Source organism: Zosterops lateralis, assembly GCF_965231275.1.
Source record: "Zosterops lateralis genome assembly, chromosome: 5".
Lineage (NCBI taxonomy): Eukaryota > Metazoa > Chordata > Aves > Passeriformes > Zosteropidae > Zosterops > Zosterops lateralis.
In genome coordinates this window covers 50,640,276-50,656,958 of record NC_139766.1, presented here as the reverse complement: position 1 = coordinate 50,656,958, position 16,683 = coordinate 50,640,276, and the positions used below count along the sequence as shown (strand labels likewise).

The 16,683-nt window shown below is 42.4% G+C and overlaps 1 protein-coding gene across 1 annotated transcript; it reads right to left on the bottom strand.

Moving 5' to 3' along the window:
* Window positions 1-2,446: 2,446 nt before the first annotated feature.
* LOC310910025 (alcohol dehydrogenase class-3) lies at window positions 2,447-11,809 on the bottom strand. Its single transcript, XM_083862434.1, has 9 exons — window positions 11,714-11,809; window positions 9,058-9,159; window positions 8,029-8,170; window positions 7,310-7,397; window positions 6,302-6,521; window positions 5,537-5,797; window positions 4,684-4,819; window positions 3,668-3,806; window positions 2,447-2,746 (listed from the first exon to the last, which is right to left on the bottom strand). Exons 1-9 carry the CDS (start codon window positions 11,723-11,725, stop codon window positions 2,722-2,724), a joined length of 1,125 nt encoding a protein of 374 aa, XP_083718560.1. The 5' UTR covers window positions 11,726-11,809; the 3' UTR covers window positions 2,447-2,721.
* Between the last annotated feature and the right edge of the window lie 4,874 nt (window positions 11,810-16,683).

Sequence of the window (16,683 nt, the reverse complement as noted above, 5' to 3'; positions counted from 1 at the left end):
CCACTGGTATGCATGCACTCAGTTCAAACTCACCTTTAGACCCAAACATGTGCCATTTGGGTACCTCTTTGTTGTTGCACTGATACAACCAAATTTGGCACATTTTTAATGCAGGTAATCTATGGTGCTATGCATTTCTGCCTCTAAATTGAAATCACAGCACGGTAACTGTGATTTCTCACTCATTATAGTGTGTTCATACTACTGCAGTATTTTTAAATGAGTGGAAAGCTTAGTTAGCATCTACACCAGATCTTTCAACCTAAGAGGGCACATCAGCCTTGAGAACAAAACTTACTAATAAAAGTATTGAGAAAAGCTATTTTTTTACCTGTCTAGGTGTGTCTTTGCTTGAACATGATGTACTAGGCTTGTGCTGACTGGAATGTGGAAGTTAACTATTTTTGGTCCTTACATAAGTTGCTACCCACTTAAATAAAAGATCCCAACTTAAATCTACTTTTTAACGATGTTTTTAGCAATGGTGTACGCTCTACCTGCACTTAGTTCCGAATCAATCTCTTAATGTATTTCCCTTTCACTGTTGTGCAAGTCAGTGTGGAAATTCTTCACGCTGTTTCTGCAACTTGACGTGAATATTTAAGGAGAGAAGGTTTGGTAGACCATGTTGAGTAAGATTAACAGCAGGAGGAGAGCCAGCCTGCATGTTTTACATGACAGCCAGCAGAGCCATGCACATTTCATGCACAGTGATTTGGTGGAACATTTTTGTCCACTGAAGTTCTTACCATTGTCAGGATGGTGCTGTTCAATACTGTACCTTGATCACCAAAAATGGAGTAGAAGCTCTTGGTTTTGAGTCCCTTTGCTGAACAACTTCAAAAAAACCCTATTTCAAACATGCTCCATTCAATCAAAAGCTTTGCAGGACAAAGTAGTGGCTGGGACATAACTCCTCAGGCTGGGAAGAAGCTGCAGGTCTTTGACCAAGTGCTGTGGTATCACTACATTGCTTTGTTGGTATTACAGACTGGCTTCCCACAAACACTGCAGAGTCTCTGAAGTTACAATGTAGTAGAGATAAGATTGTGTGGTCTTGATCTAGTCTGTGCAGCATGGAGGAACAGCTGTTCCAGTGTAAGTATATCTGTTAGATCCAGCTGGGGGATGGTTTACCAGGTTAGCTAGTATTGTATCGATACCATCTTGTAATTATGGAGTGAGTTTTCTACTAGATTTTCTGATGTTCAGCTAGCCTTCCTGGAGAGACAAGGTACTGAGAATCTCCTCATTGCTGGGTTCAATGGCTCACTTTCTTGGTACAAATACATTTTTATTTCCTCCTGATGCTCAAAATAGAATTCTTACAGCATTCACATTCATTCTTTATGGTCTGAAGTGAAGTAGAAATGCAGTACCTCCACTATTTTCAGAATGCTTTAGGGGGTATTTTTTTAATGAGAGATGGAAAAGATGTGATTGTCCTAATTTTATAGCAGTGGCTTGGAGTAATGGTTTGTGGTGAGAGGGAATTTCTTCTAATAAGATTACTGTTTGCATTCAGTGTTATCTGTTAGAAATTGTTTTGACCAGGGTTCTTTAAAACATGAAACTTCTCACTTAATCAGTGTCCTTGGTTCACTGAAAAACAGTAAGTTTCTATGTTATCTTAACTTTTTTTTTAACTGGCTGGGCTTTCTGCCTCTGCTTTGCAGTCTGTTTTCTGCTATTTCTCTGTTTTTCTGGATGTGAGGCACTGATTCCAGGTTTCGATACAAAAAGAATCTTGCCAGTCAGATCACTTCACCTAGAGTTAAGAAAACCTGCAACTTCAAAACTGAAGCTTAACCCCTCCAACAAAAAAATCCCCAAAAATCCTGAAGCCATCATCACACACTGCTCTTTCCTCTTCCCCTGCAGCCCTCTAGAGCAGACTTGCTCTAATAGTACTATTTCCTGTTTCAATGGCATGATCTGACTTCTGACTAGAGGTAACAATGCCATACTGTCTGTTTTTACAGTGTTGGCTGCAAAGTTTCTTTCATTTACCAGTAAGTTAAGGAAATGGGACAAGTGTCCTGAATCCTTAGAGGACACTACTAGAGCGAGTGACTAAAGGAGTTTGTGCCACGATCTTTACAAGAGGCCTGCCAAAGAGACCAGTGAGAAATAAGGCAGAACATGGACCACCCCAGTGAACAGGGGTACCCCTGGACACCAAACTCTCTGCTCTAATTTGGCTTCAAGGTTGAGCTGGATGCTACAATCCACTGTAGTCCTAAAATAGCCTCAGAAACTTGACAAGTTCTGGCCACTCTCAGCACAGTTGCAGCAACTGCATGCTGCTTCTCACCCCTGTGCTTAGCTGTGCCTTGTGCAGTGAATCCCACACCGTTTGTTGTACTCTTCCTCTGTAAAATCACTAGAGGAAAACAAAACACAGCACTCACGGTCACTCTTAATGCTAAATAACTCCAATGCTGGGTTTAGAAATAGACTTTTATTAAGTAGATTGAGTTAGCCACTACTCAATTTGAAGAATGAGCATAGAAAAAGAAGTTCCATAATCAGGATTAATTCTGTAATGCTATTCAGTGGTTAACAATTTTTTTATTAAATACCAAGAATGCTCACCCTAGAATACATGGTCTTCCTAGTGCCAGATGGTTTTCAGTTGCTTGATTCAATCTTCTATCAAAAATTCCATTATAAAAAGGCAGTTAGTATGGTGCTGGCCGATTAGAAGGTCCACACTTGGCTCTAAAATTTTAGGACAGCTCGAATACTTAAAATAAAAAAGAAAAAAAAATTACCAAGAAGTAATTGTTCTCCCCATGTCTCCCCCACCCTTCATTGCTAAGACATATTTTAGCTTCTGTCTTTTGCAAGAATGAAGTCATGCTTATGCCTATAGTATTTACTAAAAATCCAGGATAATGCTTGTTATCTCCTCTGGTAAAATAAACTCCAAATGAATGCTTTTTCAAAGTAGATGTCAGCGTTCAGTAGTTAGCCAAGATTGATCAGGAGCAGTAATATTTACAGGCATTCTCTCTTTTGTCTGTTTGGAAAATATTAGGTAGCTTTAATTATTAGTTTCCTAGGACATGCTCATGTATGAATAAAGCACTGAAATGATACTGAAGTTTATAACTGGGACAGGGATCAACTGCTGGATGAAATTTGCAAAGACGCAGTGTTTTCACTTGTAACATGTACAGTCAACTGATTTATCCAAAATAGAATCCATATGAGCTAAAGCAGATAGAGCTAGTATTTCCTCCAAGTTACATACAATAGATAGATACAGAGTGAAATCAAATACAAAGACCATGCTGGTTTCTGGAGATAATGCTCATAACTGCAGAGGAACCTAAATATTACTGAATATGTAATCTTCAGTCTCTTTACATTGCTTTCTCTAAGTTAGAATGTTTTAGCACTGGTGAAAGCCTGAGACTGACCTGTCCCCTCTATCAGCTTTACATCTGTGTGTATTTCTCTTGTATACTCTTGCTTGCTTTTTACTGTGTTTTGGCACATGCATGGAAGCTCAGAGGAGTGTGCTTATATCAGAATCAATGCATGTGGTCTATGTCACCCTTTAGCTTCCCTGTTTAAAACACGACAGTGGGCAGGGAATCCGTACTTTGACAGTGTCTGATCAAGAAGTGTCTTGTGTACCTTTCAATATTGTGAACATTACCTTTTTCCTGAATGCATCAGCTCAAAAGCCTCATTAATTTTGTCAAAAGGCAGCGTGTGAGTCACAAATTCATCAACCTTGATCTTTTTGGACATGTATTCAGTCACCAGTTTTGGTACACTGTCTACACTCTTCCAGCCTGAAAGAAGGAAAACATGCCTTGTTTTTTCCCTTTTCTACCCATCTCAGAAAATTAAAAACACAGCTCTTACACAGGCACTTGTATGATTAATACGAAAAGGAACAGAGAAGAGAATAGTGACGTTTGTCCCTCCCACAGTGGCCTGGCAAAAGCACGTGTTATCCAAACACACACAAATGTTGATGAAGAATTTTTCACTAGCTGTTCCAGCATTTGATATTAACAAGAGCCCTTACCTAGGAAAGTATACACAAGGCGCATCTGTCAGGCCCCCTACATATGTTTATAACCCAACCCAATAAGGTTTGTATTGCTTGGACAAAGAGCAGTGTAATAATTCCAAGTCTGAATACTTCCATCAGTTTCAGCAGTTACTGAATTCCCCCCAAAAGAACTCAATGTGGTTTTGAGTTGACTGCAGAAAATGTGTATCAAGCACTTGTTCCCTTTTTATTTTAAAGGTCTTCATAGCACACTGTCATGTTGGCCCCACAATTTACTTTTAGTGGTTAAGCAACACAAACATACTGATGTGAGTTCCCATCTCCCCAAAGACCGGGTCCTTTCACCAGACCAAACAAAACCAAACCTTCCCTTGATGATAAAGCAGTCTCCCAGTCCCACTCCTTTAGTAATGAGTAGTATATAGAGATACTCTCTTCAAAATACGTTACATATCATACCAATGTGTTATTCTGTACCCTGTCTGTAGGAATAACAGATTTTTAAGAGTCTTTATCTTAAAAGCCAACACAACATCTGTGAATAGCCTGTCAACAGTGCATTTCTTGCACAAGCCAAACCAAGGGGGTGTGTTGTTCCCAGTTTTAGCCCAGAGTAAATTACTTTTATCCCCATAGCAAGAGAGAGTTACCTCCAAATGCAGTCCCTTTCCATGTCCGCCCAGTTACTAGCTGGAATGGCCGTGTGGAGATCTCCTGGCCAGCAGCAGCCACTCCGACTATCACACTGACTCCCCAGCCTTTGTGGCAGGCTTCCAAGGCAGCCCTCTTCATGGACAGACAGGACAAAGCAGAGTGTTTATTGCTAAGGTTTACACTGCCTGGATTGGTAACACTTCCTTTCCCCCGATTAATGAATCGCCACATTAGCATTTAAGGAACAATTAAAATACTGAAAATTACATTATATTTATTTTCTATTGGTTCAGATTCCCTTGTACTTTTAAAGGTTCACTTTGCAGTCTTGGATATAAAAGAAGTCACTCTGAACTGCCACTGAGAGTTGGGATAAACTGTAATCACTGACCATATTACCGACAGTTAGGAATGCTACTCTAATTCCTGAAAATCTAGCCTCATATTTAGTAATACTTCTGCATTTTCAAATTAATTGAAATTAATTACTTAAGAAGTTAGGGAAATACTGAGTGATCCCTGAGATTTTACTGTTCATTGTACAATATATTTAATGTGAATTTTTTTAATTTCAACTGTCAGCACAGAGAAACTCAGGATCTCAAAGTCTGATTTGGGAAAAAACATTTGTAAGTGCCATTTTCAACCCAAGAAGTAGCAACTGCTTTCATTACATAACTAGGATTGAGTGTAAATTGTCCTTTTAAGTCATAGCAGTTATGACTACTATTTAAAAGAAAAAAAAAAAAAGAATGAGTGTGGAATGTTTTGTGTTAAGAAAGCAGCTGATCTTGCTATTTAGCAGAACTAGTCCCTCCCTGTACATGCTCCTGTTGGTCAAGCACTCACCATGACTCCGACATTTCCGATGCACTCAAAGGAGTAGTCCACACCACCATCGGTCATCTCAACCAGAACCTCCTGGATGGGCTTCTTGGAGTCTTGGGGGCTGATGCACTCAGTAGCTCCAAACTCTTTGGCTTTGGCATACTTATCCTTGTTAATGTCAATGCCAATGATTCGGGATGCTCCTGCTATTTTGCAGCCCATAATAACTGCCAGCCCAACTCCTCCCAAACCAAACACAGCGCATGTCGAGCCAGGCTCCACCTAGGAGTAAGAAAGGAGTCATGAGCAGCAGAAAAAAATTCATCCTTCCTTGGAAGAGGAAATGCAGGTTAAGGAGGTTGTAATAAAGGAAAAAATGGAAGCCAATATATATGGCTATGAGATTTTATAGACGAGGGAAACTATATGGAAATTTAATATGTAGGTAGTAAGCTTTTTCTTTTGCTTGAAGACTCATGCCCACTCATCTACCACCTCTGTCTCACCCTGAGCTTCAAACTTCAAGAATGACTTGCAGCAAGATGAATATGAACTGGAAAAGTAATTCATATATAGCTGCTATCAAAAGGATGCAGAATACTCCACCTGAATTTCCTCCAAAGTGCAACAGGTTCTTCTAACCTGATCTGGCCTCTTATGGGGAAGTTAGAAATTCTTAGCTAAACTTCATCAATTGAAGAGGAAGAAGAAACACATATTTGGTACATCACATTTACAGTCCTAATGTAGTTGCTAAGCTGTATGTGCCACAAGCCCAGCCTTTACCTTAGCAGTGTTGACAGCAGCCCCATACCCCGTGGAGATGCCACAGCCCAGCAGGCACACTTTATCCAGAGGTGCTGCAGCATCTATCTTGGCTACAGAGATATCAGCCACCACAGTGTACTCAGAGAAGGTGCTGGTTCCCATGAAGTGGTAAAGCTGCTTTCCCTTGCAGGTGAATCTGCTGGTACCATCAGGCATGACTCCTTTCCCTTGAGTAATTCTTGAAGCAAAGACAGGCAAGTGCAGTCAGAGTTCTAAGCAGCAAATATTCTCACCAGACAGAATCTACTAAGCAGCACAGAGAGGCAGTTGCATACTTGCACCTTTGTATTTTGACCATTTAATACACCTAGGATTTCACAGAAGTGAGATGCTGAACTCCTAAAACTTCCTGCAGTTAACTCCTTCAGGGAAAAACTGAAAGAAAGGGAGTTTATTCATATGTTCACTTTGTTAGTTACAATGCTAACTGCTTGTGCCACACTACCACACCACTGTCTTGCCCTCCTTCAGTACCCTCTCCATGAGTAGCAGTTATGTCACTGGGGCTTTTTTTGAGTTTAGGAGAATTTTTTTCAGAACAGGAGCTGCAAATTTATCTGGGAAGCAGGTGCTAAGGAAAAAAGAAGCTGTCTGTATGATTTTGTACCACTTGAAAGCTTTGGTGTTCACTCCCAAGAGCTAAAGTCCCTGAAGTGCTTCCCTTAAGTACAGATTAAATATGGAGTCAGAGCATTTATGTTTTCCAACCTGTGGACACAAGGTAATAGTTTGCACCTTCACATACATGAAAAGAGCGAATCAGTTTTATTTAAGGGAAGAATAGAAATATTAAGGAAGAGTGGAAAAAAAATTGCCTAAGTGACTTCTGCAACACCTACTTTACAAGTCATTAAATGATGCATCAACAGATTTACTCTTCAAAGAAAACTCCTGTCAATTACTTTTGCTAACTACAGCAGGTATACACTGAAGAAATACTATACCGTGTGTCAAAGTCATACAAACCTTATCTTCTGGCACAGGTTTGTTTTAGGATTCTTACAGAACTTGCACTCTCCACACTGAGGGATGTATAGAGGGATAACAGTGTCCCCTAAGGAAGAAAAAAAAAAAAAAAAAAAAAAAATCTGTGTCTAGTTATTGAGTCAAGCAAGGCATTCTGAAAAAAAAAATGAAAGTACTTGATTCTCCATGTTTTTCTTTGAGCTTGAGTTCACTTAAAACCTTTGCATACTGAAAGTTGTGTATGGTATACAATGGTATTACAGAGTGCTAGATAAACCACTTTAATCCTGGCTGAGCAGACAGCCCATCCAAAATTCATCGTTCCAGAGCAAGTAGCAATGGTACTGTAAAACCAAACAACCCCAAATCAACAGTGAACAACATGAATAAACACTTTAAGCCTTCTAATTAAATCAACAGATAAAAACTTTAATTTGAAAAAATAATAAACCCCCAAGCCTCTTATAACTATACATTCATCTGATTTCAAGCAAAAAAATGCTATTCTGGGCTCTTTCAAGCTTTAAATCAAGAGCACATTGAACAGATTAGTGTTGTGTCTCACAGACCACAGAAATCAGCACAGGCATACACCCCAGATATTGTATTAACTCCTGCAATATGGCATTTCAGTGGCCCAATATGCCAGTTGGTCTTCAAATAAAGTAACACTTTCAAGGAAGGCAGAAAACTTGTAAGGTATCTTCGTATTTTCTTACCCTTCTTTACTTTCGTTACTCCTTCCCCAACACTCTCTACAATTCCTGCTCCTTCATGTCCCAGGATCACAGGGAAACATCCTTCTGGATCAGCACCACTCAGAGTGTAAGCATCAGTGTGACAGACAGCAGTGGCAACTATCTGTGAAGAGATATATAATCTGAGACACCCTGAGGAACAGAATAGTAGCACAGATCTAAAGAATTCCCTTTGGTCAGAAATTCAGAACAATTGCCAGGTCAAAGTTCTGGCAGCATTTGGGATATGGGCAACATATTTTCAATTCCTGGCAAGGCAGTTTTTCTTACTTTGAAAAAGCAAAGTCATGACAGTACATTTTTATCATTTCTATCAACCAAAATGTGACCCTGAAAGAGGTAAAAGATCATATGTTTTTCCTATACTAGAAATCAGTGCTCCAAGTCGTCTCAAAGTAGTTTAGCATCTCAGATTTGAAATAAGTTAAGACTTAGAGGTAAAATACCAGAGAGACCGTGCAGAACTCACGGTACTGCAAAAATCCAGCCTAAGTATTCAGCTCCATGCAGAAATCCTTTCCAAAGAAATAAATTTCACATTAATGTACACATTAGATAAAAAGGAAAGTACTGATGAAATCAGAAACATGGGTATAGGGAATCCAAGAGACCAATTCCAGCTGAGCAGCCAGTAACTTATGGCCTGACTGAAGTAAAATCCAGCATGTTACATAGCTGCCACAAATGACAAATTGCTGTCCTTCAAACAAGATAAAGGTGTTCCCAGTTCAGACATTTTGAGGGAACTTAGTATGTAACAACTGGAACTGATCCTCACACCAGACTGTGAAGTGAGACTAGTATAGATTAAAAGTGTTTTTCATAAATGAAGATGTAAATACTATCATTTTCTTCTCTGGAAAGCCAGCTGAGATACTAATGAACTAATTGTATCTATTCAACATTTCCTCTGTGGGCAAACAAACCATTAATCTTTAATACTCAGTCTCCTAAAATAGAAAACATATAGATAAGAATTGATGTAATTACCTTGATACGAACTTCATGAGCTTTTGGTGGAGCAACCTCCACCTCCTCAATAGAGAGAGGTTTACCTGCCTCCCAGGCAACAGCAGCCTTGCATTTAATAACCTAAAAGACAAGAACAACAAGAAAAAAAAAGAGGACATCTGTTGTATGGTTCATTTAAAATAATTCTTGTTCAGCCAAGTGAGAAAATAAAAGCAGCACTACTGGCTTTTGGAAAGAATCCCAGATCTGAAATTCATAATTTCAACACAAAGGTTTAATTGCCCCACATTTGCTTTCAGGAAGCTAAACAATAATGAGTAAGCCAAGATCTGAAATTTGGATGTCATTCTTTTACTGAGTAAAAAATATAACAAGCCTGGGAGTGCTTGGGAGACACGCTGCAGTGAAGTGAGCACCATGAATGGAAAGGTTGCATAATAAAAATAGGGGTTTAAAATCAAAGACTGCCATTCATTTCAGATATGTTCATTAAACACAGTGTTTGAAACTGGAAAGTTCAGAAAGGAAACTGTGGAGACCCACATCAAGAGTGAATTTCCTGTTCCTTATCAGGATGGTTTCCAAGTAGGATTCTAGCAGGGAGATGTGTGTGTGCAGCTGACATGCAGAGCCCTCAGTGATGCAGAGGGACCAGAGGGACTTTGCTGCAAGGCTCCAGCATCTCTGCAGTGGCCACAGGGATGGCTGTTAGCAAGTCTTCATTCATTACTCTCACTGCCATGACAAATCCTGCTCTGCAATCACATCTAAATATCCCAGGAAGCTTTTCAAGCCCAACAGTGCAGAGCCTGGATGAAAGAGCAGGATTTCTGGATCTGTAAACCCTATTGATAGGTACATACACACAACTGACTGAGAAAATCAGCAGGCATTATAGCCATACACCCTAGAGCAGCTTCAGGATAAGCATCTGGATTACCCTTAGAAGTCAGTTTCATTAAGATGATAAGGTCTAAACCATTGCTATTAAAAATATAAAACAATAGAAGAACATGACATTTTGTGTGTTCCTTTGGAATGCTTGAAAGAAAGAGGATTAATGTAAATTCCCAAGACCAGAAATTGCCAGGTCTGATTCATCATGTGTGATCAGGAGAAAATAATGGCTAGTCTATGCCTTTCTGCAGTATTTCTGTTGTACAATAAACAGTACCAGGCTTTGCCAGAGCCAATTAAAATCCTCACTGTACCCGTAATAGCAGAACTTATTTACCTTAGTTTAAATTTGGTAAAATAAACACTACAGACCCAAAAAGCTTTGTAACAGAAAACAGGTACCTATTCCAACAGGCAGCAGGGGTCTAAATTAGACAGAAACACCCTTAACTAGAACCATGAAACCTTCTTGTCCTGCTTTTTAATACCAGGGTAAATACTACAAAAATGCACGGAATGTGCCATAGTAACTAACTGTGGAATCACAGTGTAAGCCATCAATCATAATCTCTAAATCTGCCAAAGATTTTGCCAGAAGATCTAAATTCAAAGCACAAAGTGCAAGAGGAGCCAGCATTCAGTAAATCATTTACTGGTTTTCAATCCATCCCCTCATCCTCCCTTCACTAAGTCATGACTTGCTATTGCATTGGAGACTTCACATTCCTAAAATTTGATTTCCACAAGCTTAGTTAAACACAAAATTAAAAACAGAGAGGAGCAAAAAAAGTCTCCTTACAGGATAAATCCTGATAATCTAAAACTAACAGTATGCATCTCGAAGCACATTTTGAAAATGTAATTTCTGATTCCGTTCATACGGCCACAAAGGCCCCTGGACTATTCAGAGCGGGTATCAGGAAAGCCCCATCTTCTTCTGCCCTCTTAACATTCGTAGCTTTCTGCTTTAGCTTCGCTGAAAATCTTGAAGCCAACAACTAGAAATAAAAACCAAAACACCGACTTCCAGCAGCTCTTTGTTTCCTCTATTACCGCGCTGGCTAGCAGTGGAGCACAGCTCTTGGGTTGCCTGTGGCTATACAAACGATCAGCTGTCTCAGTGGGGATGAAACCGAGCTGTGGGCGGTGACAGAAGCTGCTCCAAGCCCAGGGCCGGCCTGGAGCAGCTTCATCGCCCGGCCAAGGATGGTCACCGACCCGCCGGGCCCGGGCACTGACCGCCTGTGCACAGCTCGGGACAATGTTGGCACAAGGTCTGCCTCTAGCGCTGTTCCTACAGCAATGCAGCCAACGTGCCAGGCAATGGCTCTGTGAGCAGGCCGGCTCTTGTTCTACCCCTTCTCTCCAGCCCATCGGCGGCACCTGCCCGAAGCCCGCGGGAAACCAGGCGAGCTCAAGGCCTTCTGCCTGTTCCTGCCCCGGGAGCGGCCGCAGGGCGGCGCTCACACACACGAGACGGGCCGAGCACAGCCCCCCACAGGGAGCAAAGGCTGCTTTCCTTCCCAATCCCGAAAATACTACAGCGGGAGCCCCCCACGCCTAAGCAGCGGCAGCGACTCGGCCGCACGCCTCACGGAGACGCCCGCACAGCCCCGCACAGCCCCGCACAAACCCCGTACAACCCCCGCACAACCCCGGCTCTCGCCGGAGGCCGGCAGCGAGGGCGGGGCAGGGAGAGCTGTCCCGCCTCACTGTGCCCGGTGCAGGGCCCTCGGCAGCCCCGGGCGACCTTCCCGCCGCGGAACCAGGCGCTCACCCCGCTCGCCATCGCGCCCGGCCGCGGCTGCCGGCGGAAGGGGAAGGGCGGCCCGCCTCCTGCGCCACCGCCTCTCCCCGCCTCCTCTCAGGGGCGGGAGGAGGAAGCGGCTCCTTCCTGCCTCTGTCGCCTCCCTCCCTCGCAGAGCAGGGGGTCACAAGCCCCGTGGAGCGGTTTAGCTCCCGCCGCCGGCGGTGCGGGCCGAGGTCTCGGTGTTCCTCAGGGTGCCCGCAGTGCTGCCTTGCGGTGCGGCCGCGTTTGTGGCGCCTGGCGGCTGCACCGGCGTCTTCCCTTCAGTCCGGCCGGCAGACGGGCATTTCTGTGCCTGCGGGGGAGCAGGCCCGCCCTCATGGCCGTGGGCCCGCTCCTGGCCCGCCCTCATGGCCGTGGGCCCGCTCCTGCCGGCACCGGGCTGCCACATCCCTTCCCGGCTGACGGGACACCGCGGCAGTGCTGGGTGTGCCTGCCCTCCCCGTGCCGGGGAATCCGGCCCTGGCTCCCGCTCTGGAGGTGCCTGCCCTCCCCATGCCGGGGAATCCGGCCCTGGCTCCCGCTCTGGAGGAGCTCGGTGCTGCCTGTGTCTCACATGGACACAGGGGGGAGCTGACCGTGTCTGCAGAGCGTGTCCTTTGCGCCTGGGTCTGTTCTTGGCTGGATGAAGTGCAGTGGTGGGGGCTTTACCTCAGAGCGGGTGAAGGCAGCCCACTGCCGGGGCAGGGGAAGGGATCTGCGGTGGGGTGGAAGTTCTGACTGGGATTCTTGACATTCCATCCAGCAGCCTCTGAAGCGAAGGAGCTATTGCTGCAAGATGGGATCATTCACTGGCTTATGCTGTTGTTTCATTTTCTGAAAAACCTTTTTTTTCTCCAGGCAGGGTAGGCAGGGCTTCTTGTGCCATGATTGTGTAAGATGAGAACAGTTCTGCCAGGAGCTGTTGGGGTTTTCCACGAGAGGTGATGGTGCTTGAGGAATTGCAGGGTGTAAGTAAGTCCCCCTCAGTAAGAAAGGGAATTTTTATTTTCCAGTGACATGCTAGCAAAAGCTTAGCAAATACCACATACAGACAACAGCACCAGTATGTGGAAAATTGATAACAGGACATAAGCAACTATGGCATTTAGTAAATAACATGAAAGTAACATAACACTTAATAACAAAACTAAAATGAGAAACAAAATCTCTAGGCTCATTAAAGCTGACATGGAACTGGAAGGTAGTTTGGCCACGGAGGTGCTGTACAGGTTACACACCTTGTTGAAATCAACACAGGCCATGTCTATTTCCCTGGTCAAATTCAGCCCTGCCACCCTCTCCTGCGAATTTCATGCTCTTGGCCACCCCTGGTGTGTCAGTGCTTCTAAAAAGCCTCCAAGTATTTTATGTTTAGCTAAATTCCAGAGATGCTCTGCTTTTTTAGTATCTTTGGCATTCTGAACATTGTAGGCATTGATTCTGGTGGACAAAGGGACAGATACATAAATCAGACCTCTTTAATGCTCTGATTTAGTTGCCCAGTTTCAGAGATGAAAGAGGTTATATTATTCCCTTGCAGTTTTGTGGTGCTGCTGCCCCCAGTGTTGCTGTTGTACTTTGGGAAGCCCCAGGACACAGTAAGTGGTTTTGCAACTTTCTTTCTGTTCTCAGCACCCTGCTATGGAATCAAGTTACCGCTCCGTGGTCTTGACTGAACTATCTAGGCTTGTCACATGTTTCAGGCATATGTACATAAGTTCCTTCCATAGGTGAGGACTTCCACTGCTGCTCTGGATTTTACATTGATTTGGTTTTGGTGTTCTGTCAGGTTTTACATGTTAATCAGGAGCATCAATTTGGATTGGGAAAAGAGGACGGCTTGAAAGCACTTTGAACAAGTGGGAGGGGAGACCTGACAATTATGTTCTTGTTTGATGGATGTGGTTTGTTTTGTGTGCCAAGTGGGGAGAAAAGTCCAAAACAGCTAGGGGTCTGTATTACATTTGTTTTTCCTTTAAAAAAACCCTGTATTATTATGCCTGCCCTAGAGGCATTAGTTTTTTAGTGAGGTTTTTTCTGTACCTTAATTTAACTTTGAAGCAGGAGAAGATGTGGGGCAAGAAATCACTTGCAAGCTTGGCAGGCAGTGAATGGCTGAATGAAAAAGCAAGTGATCTGCCAGGGTGCCCATCCTGGGACAGTCTGAGTGCCAGAGGCAGAAGCTGGCTTTGTGCCTCCATCAGGAGGAGCTGGTGCTTTGGCACTGGAATTGCTGGCTGCAGCCTCACATGCTGGTGAACAGATTGGTAAGGCACAGGGAGGCTGGAGCAGACTGACATGTCTACCCAGAGGCAAAACTGAAATGCATTAATACAAACGTTACCTGGTTTGTTTTCCCCAAGCAGATATCCTAGACTGACCCACAGGTAATTTTCCTTCTATTAATACTATAAATTTTCAAAATAGAACCGGTAGTTTTGATAGAAATATTTCATTAGAGCAACCCTGTTGGAGCTGGGATAACCTGTGCACAGTGGATACTTGAGTGTAACTCTTTTCGTGGGGCATTGCTCTCAAAAACATCCTTTTGAATTCTGATTTAAGTTTTCTACATTTTCCTGTGAAGTACTGAAGGATAATACTTGTGCAGCTTCAAAAAAAAAAAAAAAAGGCTAGAAATCCTTGTAATTCCTCAAGTCAGCATCAATTTTTTTTTATAAAGTATAAGTATAGCTGGTTAAAGAATGGAAACATTTTAAAAATCAGAATTGTTTTAATTTAGAAGCACAGAATCATTTAGGTTGGGAAAGACCTCTGAGATCGTTGAGTCCAGCCTTTGACTGAACACCACCACCGTGCTAGTCAGACCATGGCCCTGAGTACCACATCCAGTGTTTCATTAAACACCTCCAGGGATGGTGACTCCACCACTTCCTGGGGAATCCATTCCAATGTTTAATCACTCCTTCTGTGAAAAAAATCCTCCTAATGTCCAACCTAAGCCTGCCCTGATGCAGCTTGAGACTATGTCCAAAAATGCTCAAAGTTGGTTGGTATTTCTTTGGATAATTCCTAGGTAATTGAAATACTCTGGTTTTGTAAACATAAATCTAAATATTATCTGGTAACTCAAGAAATGGTTTGTTCCGAAGGAAAAACTTTAGGAATAATTTCACTAATTAATCCTAGTATAATTCAAAAGTATACTAGAGTAAAGTAGCTTTTCAAAACAGATCTGATGTACTCAAAATAAGTGTGAAAATGACCATGACAGTTTTGCAGTAGAGACATATGAAGCTGGGATGTGAAAGATGTTTAATATTTCAGATATGGAAATAAGTAATTTGGGGAGTTTTGCCATTACATATTCTCAAATACCTGCATTCCTTGAAAACCAATTAAAACACAAAAAATGATCTAATATGTGCTGATTTTAATATGTTAATATTAAACTAACTATGCAAAGAAAATTTGAAAGATGAAAGTGGGGAAAGAGTTGTGCTGTCACCTCTTTCTTTGCACTTGGCAGCATTTTCTTCTGGTTTGTATAAATGTCTTTGCTTTCAAATGTAATTATTTGGCCAGCTATGAAACAAGAGATGTTTTCGGAATCAAGCAGAATTTGAGGAGATCTCTAATTATCTGCTGAAATTTCAAGTGCTGCCCAGTTGGTGATGTCAAAGGGGCAGGAGGATCTCCGAGATCCAAGACAGCACGCTCGGAGAGCAGGGACAGGTGACCACCAGGTGGCCCTGCTGTAGGAGGGAGCTCCTCAGTACTCAGACGGGCTTAAGCGATTTTTCACGTAGCAACAGTTCAAAAAAAGAATTGGTTAAGTGCAAGTTACAATTTACTTCAGGCAGAGCTTTTTTGTACTGATGAAACTTTTTTTTTCATCTAGGTTTAGATTTTTTCCGAAAAGGAATATTATCTTTTGTCCCAATCCTGCACAGATTTATTTGTGTTTATATTTGGTAGACATACTTGGCAAATTCATTACATTTTTGAGACTTGTCACTTGTATAAAATAAAGACTATGCTGATGCATGTGCAGTATTAGGGAAACACTGTTTATTGGAAGGAAGTTCTTGGAGTTTTCTCATTAGGGAAGTGCTAGAACTCAATCAACATTTATTGAATTATATTGTCTTATTGTTTAAAAAATGGTTAAGAGAATTATAGCTAACTCTTATGTCATGGTAGAGTGATATGTGCAGAAGTCACTAAAAATTGGCAAACAGGATGGGATTTGTTTACCTTTGATAACTCATTCGTGTACTATTGATATTCTGTGTAATTGCTGATTGTGCTAAAGGGTTTCCAGAAGTTCAAAGGGCTGTGGGATGTGATAAATGTTGCACAAAAGAGGTCAAAAGGCATGGTAGTGTTTTGGGTCCAATGTTCAGCACTGAAAGAAGGATCCATTTAGCAGAATAGCCATCTTGGAGTGCCAATCCTATTCTTTGGGGAAAATTTTTCAGGGCTGTACTGTAATATACTGTGGGACTTGGCATGGGAAATGTATTAAAAGTACAATAGCATTTGCCAAAATGAAACCACATCCACGGATGCTGTTTGAGTGTTGCATCATAATAAGAAAGTTATCTACTGCTTTATATAATATGCTTCAGGGCAGCAGCTGGAGGGGTGGTTTCCCTGCTGGGCTTTGCTGGAAGCTGCAGCATTCACCCAGAGGAGAGGGGGGAAGAGATGAGAGGCCCCAGGTCACTGAAGCAGAGGAAGGTGGGAGGAAGCAGAGAGGAGGGGCAAAGGCTGTTGCTCACCGCTGAGACTAAGGGTGTGATGGAAAGGCCTTGGATGTGAGAGGGAGCTCCTCCTGTCCCCTGAAAACACTTTTGATTGGATGCACTGCATAGGACACCTTTAATAGAAAACCTTTATTAGTAAAAGTGTTTTCTTAACAGAGACATCCTTCTGGATCATGTCAAGGCACAGTGGGAGCAGCAGTGACACCAGCACATTTGATGAGAATTCCT

Bases quoted from the DNA above. Each gene is read 5' to 3' on its own strand.
- LOC310910025 (XM_083862434.1), bottom strand. The intron at 8,171-9,057 runs GTAATTACATCA...ATCTCTTCACAG, and splicing joins CTCATGAAGTTCGTATCAAG to ATAGTTGCCACTGCTGTCTG. The intron at 3,807-4,683 runs GTAACTCTCTCT...TCCTTCTTTCAG, and splicing joins GAAAGGGACTGCATTTGGAG to GCTGGAAGAGTGTAGACAGT.